Below are 6,507 nucleotides of genomic sequence, written 5' to 3'. Positions count from 1 at the left end.
TCATTACTCAATAAGGAGAACTAAAAATCTAGCAACCAAAATGACATGTATTGAACAAAAATCCAATTTCTGAAGGTCAGAATTACAAAAGTAAAAAATGATCAAAAACCTAAAAATGAAAGGAATGGTGGGTTGGACTAGTCAAAGAAAAGGAGAATTATTCAATATGGTGGGTTAACAATCCAAGAAGAATAAAAATAAGAAAAGCCAATCTATATGAATAACCTCGAGAAAAATTTATTAATGAATAATGTTTATCTAAAGATCAGTTCAAACTTGTTACAAAATTGATGATAACTATCCTAAAGCTCACAATTTATACAAGAATGGAAAACCTATTAACTAACTAAAATAAGAGCACATGCTAATAGCCTAACTAACTAAATAAGAGCACATGCTAAATATACAAAACATGTTGATAACAGAAACTATAACTAATTGGAAAACATATATGTTCCTGGTGTTACGGCCATATGCAATTGTATGTTGTTGGCTTGGTCTTGCAAGTTCAATTGGTGTTGAGTTGGTTTTTCTGGTTTGTTGACTTAGTAAGGGAAGTTGATGGTGTGAAGGTGTGAAGGAATAGGAAGGAGTTTGATCTTACCTTGAGTGCATTTTTCTTTAACAGTGTGACAATCAAGCTCTATGTGTTTGGTTCTTTCATGGAAAACATGATTAGTGGCAATATAGATTGCAGATTGATTATCACAACACATGATAGCATGTATATAGAGAGAATATTGTAAGTCTTCAAGTAAGTAAGTAAGTCACGTCAATTCACAAGTGGTAATAGCCATAGCCCTATATTCTGCTTCACGGGAACTCCTAGATATAGTTTTCTGTTTCTTGGATTTCCAAGATATAAGAGAGGTGTCAAGATATATGCAATAGCTTGTTATGGATCTTCAAGTGTCAGGGCATACTGCCCAATCACTATCACTATAAGCTTTTAATTGAACAGTGGACGCACTAGAAAAGAATAAACCTATAGCAAGAATTCCTTTAATATATCTAAGGACTTTTAAGGTTGTAGAGTGATGAGTTATGGTAGGCTTGGCCATGAATTGTGCCAACTGTTGAACAAAGAAGCACAAGTCAAGTCTGGTGTTTGTCAAGTAGATAAGTATTCTTATTAATCTTCTATAAGAGGAAGGATCAGGAAATGGGGCACTAGAATCCTGAAATAGGTGGCTGTCACTTGTCATAGGTGTAGTTGAAGATTTGCAGCCTAGCATTCCTACATCAGAAAGGATCTCAAGGGCATCTTTTCTCTGATTCATAGAGATGCCTATTTTGTTTCTAGAAATTTCAAAGCCTAGGAAAAATTTCATAGTGCCTTGGTCCTTAATTTTGAAAGTATTGTCAAGGAGAGTCTTTAGTTTAGTAATTTCATTTGCATTGTTTCCAGTAAGGACAATATCATCCACATAAACAAGGATGGCAGTGATTGAGGTTAGGAAGGTCCATTTGATAAAGAGGGAATGGTCTCCTTTAGCCTTATAGTAATCACGTTAAGGAAGAAAGTGAGATAATTTTGAAAAACATTATCTGCTTGCTTGCTTGAGTCCATATAGGGACTTTTCAAGCTTGCAGACATGGTTTTGACTAGAAGAAGGAAGGATAGGAGGGAGGACCATATAGACAGTTTCCTTAAGATCTCCATGAAGAAAGGCATTATTGATATCAATTTGTGTTAAGGACCAATTATGGATGGAAGCTAAAGCTATAAGGAGCCTAACAATGCTTATTTTGGCAACTGGTGAGAATGTATCAATATAATTTATGCCTTCAGTTTGAGTGTAACCCTTAACCACTAATATAGCTTTATATCTCTCAATTGATCCATCAACTTTATACTTAATCTTGAAGATCCATTTGCAGCCAATAGGGTTCTTATCTATAGGTAAATCAGTTATGATCCAAGTGTTGTTATCTTGCAAAGCTTGTAGTTCTTTCTCTATGGCTTCCTGCCAATGAGGAATTTTGATAGCTTGCATATAGGTTTTTGGTTCAATTTCAGAAGACATAGAAAGAATTATATGCAAATAAGGTTTGGATAGGTTGTCATAGGATATATAGGAGGATAAATGATATTTTGATTTAGAGGACATGGTGGTGTTATTGAGTAATGCGCAGTGATAGTCTTCTAAATATGTAGGTGGTTTTGAAAGTCTGTTAATTCTTCTCATAGGAGGTGTAAGTTGGTGTTGGGTAGGGGAATGAGGTTCAGGGGAATGTGGAAGTATTATAGTTTATATAGATTGTTCATCAAGAATTGGCATGACTGATGACAAAATATCTTCATAGAAGGCATCAATAGAAGAAGGTTCAGGTAGAGGGGGTGATTGGGAGAGGCAGTGGGGGAATTGGCTAAAGATGAGTAAGGAAATATGGTTTCATAGAAGACTACATTCCTTGTTACTTCTAAGGCTTTGGTTGAAAGATTCATTACTATATATCCTTTGACACCTTGTTTGTATCCTAAGAAAATGCACCTAGCAGCTCTAGGATCAAATTTGGTTCTAGAGCGTTTCTGAGTGCTGGCATAGCATGCGGAATCAAAAGTTCTTAAGTGTTGTAGATCAGGTAACCTTTATACAAGTCCTCATAAGGGGTCTGTTGTTTGAGGATAGGAGTAGGTAAGAGGTTAATGAGGTGAGCAGCATGCTTGATAACATAAGACTAGAAAATTTTAGGTAGGATGCTCTAGATCAGGAAAGCTCTAGCTACATTCAATAAATGTTGATGTTTTCTCTCAACAACTCCATTTTATCGAGGGGTATATATGCATGAAGTTTGACAAATGATTTCCTTTGTGGCATAGAAAGGTGTCATAGAGAATTCAACTCCATGATCACTTTATTATTTTGGTTTTAGCAGAGAATTGTATTTCTATTATATTGATGAAATTCTGTAAAGTGGTTTAGGTTTCTGCCTTACTCTACATGAGGTAAACCCATGTGAACCTAGAATGGTCATAAACAATAGTCAAGAATTACTTATGACCATGTAATAAGGGAATATGGAAAGGTCCCAATATGTCACTATGTATTAAATCAAAACAATGTAAAGATTGACTATTACTTATAGGAAAAGAAAGCCTTTTCTGCTTAGCCATGTGACAAATTTCACAAAGTTGAACTTTATTGGAAGTAATGAAAGGGAGTTTTTTTCAAATAGTGTTCATACAATTGTGAGAAATATGTCCTAATCTAAAATGTCATAAGCTAGAACTAGAGAAACTAGGTTGACAAGTATTAGAAAAATTCACATGAAGTTGTGTAATTGCAGAGTTAAGCACATATAAGTTATTTCAAGCTTTAGCTATACCAATATTCTTCAAATATTTCTTCTCCTGGATAAGACAATAGTTAGAATCAAAGGATAATATGTATGGCAAATCGGAAGTAAGTTTTGATATTGATAGCATATTATATGAAAAATTAGGTAGATAAAGATCATTATAAAGGATTAGATTGGAAAGTAGAAAAATAATGCCTGAGAATTGTGAGATTACCTCACTACCATTGGGTAACTTGACCTTAATTGGCTTTATTCTATTATAAGTTCCAAAATTTGAGAGTTTGGAATTAATGTGGTCTGTTGCACCACTATCTAATATCTAAGAGGATAATGATTGATTAAGATGGGAATTACCTGTATTGTTCATGTCTGGTGGTCCTGAAGTGGCTGAGAGAATGTTGGAGTGTTCACCATCATCCCTTTGTATATCTTGTGTCTGCTGCAACATGCTCATAAGACCTTGATAGTGTTGCTCACTAAGCCCAAAAATCTTGTCATTTGTTTGTTATGTGTCTTGTATGTCATTCTTTTCAGATTCATTCAAGCTTTTGGATTGAGCAAAATTTACTTGTTCTCCTATGTTGAGTGGAAATTTTGCAAGGTAACCATGCAACTTGTACCAAGTTTTTGTGGTGTGCCCATTCTTCTTGCAATATGTACAAAACTTAGCATTATCTTGTTCCAAGATCCCCTGCCATATCCACCAGAAGTTCCTCTTCCAAGAGTGTAGTTGGAATTTTTATTTGTTGTATATGATCTTCCTGAGCATCCTCCTCTTCTTCCATTGTTGGAGATAGTAATTGCTTGTGAATATGAATCATATCCATACATTTGTGTCTCCTGTTGAACAACAAGGGAGAAAAATTTTCTCATTGAAGGAAGGGGTTCCATGAGCATAATTTGGGATTTAACTCCACTATATGCATCATTGAGTCCCTTGAGAAATCTGACGATCTTGTCCTCTTCTCTATGCTTCTTGATGTCACAGAGGGCATCACAAGTGCATCTTGGCTCAGGTCTAATTGTATCCAACTCATCCCATAGAATTTTAGTTTGGGTGAAGTACTTTAAAACACTTAAATCACCCTGCTTAAGGTTTCCTATGGTATCTTGCAAATATGCTATCCTAAAGAGGTTACCTTAGGAAAATCTTTCAAAGAGATCTTCCTAGACCCCATAGGCTTTGTCTATCCAAATGACATTTTGGGCTATAGATGGTGTAACTGATTTGATTGATCCATCCACGAATTCCCATTTCTATTTTGATATGAGACACATCTGCATAGACCTTGTCCACTTGTGGTAGTTGTCACCATTTAGCAACGGCGATACAAGAGGGGTGGCAGGATTTTCTGAAGGATGAATGTAGTATGGAGCTTGAGAAGGGTCAAAGGAAATCTGGGAAGGATTAGGTAGAATGGAGCTTGAATCCATTGTAGACATTTGTTGAATGTAACAGAGCTCTCTAAAAGAGCTCTTATACCATCAAAGAAAAATAAGGAGAATTATTCAATGGTGCATTAACAATCCAAGAAAAATAAGAAGAAGAAAAATCAATCTATATGAAAAACCTCGAGAAGAATTTATTGATGAATAATGTTGATCTAAAGATCAGTTTGAACTTGTTACAAAATTGATGATTAAAACTATCCTTAAAGCTCATAATTTATACAAGAATAGAAATCCTACTAACTAACTAAAATAAGAGCACATGCTAAATATACAAAACGTATGTTGTTGATAACAGAAATTACAACTAATTGGAAAACATATATGTTCCTGTTGTTATGGCCATATGCAATTGTATGTTGTTGGCTTGGTATTGCAAGTTCAGTTAGTGCAGAGTTGGTTTTTCTGGTTTGTTGACTTAGTAAGGGAAGTTGATGATTGTGTTCTGTGATTGTCTTGGTTATTTGGATGTGAAGAACTTGATCATTTGTAGTTGCTTGGTCTGGTTCTTGAGTAGTGGCTACTTGGTGAGTTCCTTGTCCCTGAGTTATGGCTGTTTAGTGAGTTCCTTCTCCTTGAGTCATGCTTGCTTGGTGACTTCCTTAAGTCATGGTCAGTGTCGGTTGATTGCAAAGACATAGATTTATGTGAGCAGAGTTTTATATGTGTGCAGAATTTTGTGTCTCCTTTGATAGCTAGACCCTTGTTTATAGAAGTTATATCTGCTACAAGCTCCTGCAAATTTTGTGGCCCTGAATGAGGCTGTGATGGATCAGACCATCTAAGATTCGGATGATTCCTCTAACCAGGGTTGTATCTGCTTGATGAAGGATCATAATTCTGTTGTTGTTGAGGTCTGTTGTTGTAAATATTTGTAGCATAGGCCTCAGGATGATCACCAGTTTTGGGCTCTAAAAGAGAAGGACAAACATCAACATAATGGTCAATTGCGGTGCAAATGCCACAAACTCGTGCTACTAGTGGAGGTTTCTGCTGATTCATGGCAAGTTGAGTGACCAAGGTAGCAAGGGAGTCAATTTTTTTCTCAAGTTTATCTTGCCTTACCGAATCTGTCCCAACATCATGGACACCTCTAACCACTATAGCATCACTACTTCTTGCACTGAACTGTTGAGAGTTAGAAGACATCTTCGCAATCAAAACTCCAGCCTCAAAATGGGTCATATCTCCAAGTGCACCACCACTAGCATCATCAATGATATTCCTCTCCATGTTGTTCAGACCCTCATAGAAATATTGCAAGAGGAGTTGTCTAGAAATCTGATGATGGGGGCAGCTTGCACATAGTCTCTTGAATCTCTCCCAATATTCATATAAACCTTCCGCATGTAGTTGTCTGATTCCATAAATATCTTTTCTTATTGTAGTGGTCCTGGAGGCAGGAAATAATTCAAGGAAGATTCTCTTCAAGTCATCCCAACTAGTAATAGAACCAGGGGCCAAGTAATACAACCAATCTTTTGAAGCGCCCTCAAGTGAATGTGGGAATGCCTTCAAACATATGTGATCCTCTTGGACATCATGAGGCTTCATGGTGGAACATACAATGTGGAACTCCTTAAGATGCTTATGAGGACATTCACTTGCAAGTCCATGAAACTTAGGCAACAAATGAATTAGTCCAATTTTGAGCACATATGGCACATCCTCATTAGGATATTAGATACATAAGCTTTCGTATGTGAAATCAGGTGCAGCAAGCTCCCTTAATGTCCTCTCACGTGGGATTGGAGG

At 36.3% G+C, this 6,507-nt stretch overlaps 1 protein-coding gene across 1 annotated transcript; it reads right to left on the bottom strand.

Moving 5' to 3' along the window:
- On the bottom strand, positions 906 to 1,280 carry LOC109353820 (uncharacterized mitochondrial protein AtMg00810-like). The gene has a single exon (XM_019596182.1). It carries the CDS (start codon positions 1,278 to 1,280, stop codon positions 906 to 908), a length of 375 nt encoding a protein of 124 aa, XP_019451727.1.

Source organism: Lupinus angustifolius, chromosome LG08, assembly GCF_001865875.1.
Source record: "Lupinus angustifolius cultivar Tanjil chromosome LG08, LupAngTanjil_v1.0, whole genome shotgun sequence".
Lineage (NCBI taxonomy): Eukaryota > Viridiplantae > Streptophyta > Magnoliopsida > Fabales > Fabaceae > Lupinus > Lupinus angustifolius.
The sequence above is the reverse complement of the archived record's forward strand: the minus strand, read 5'-3'. Positions and strand labels throughout refer to the sequence as shown.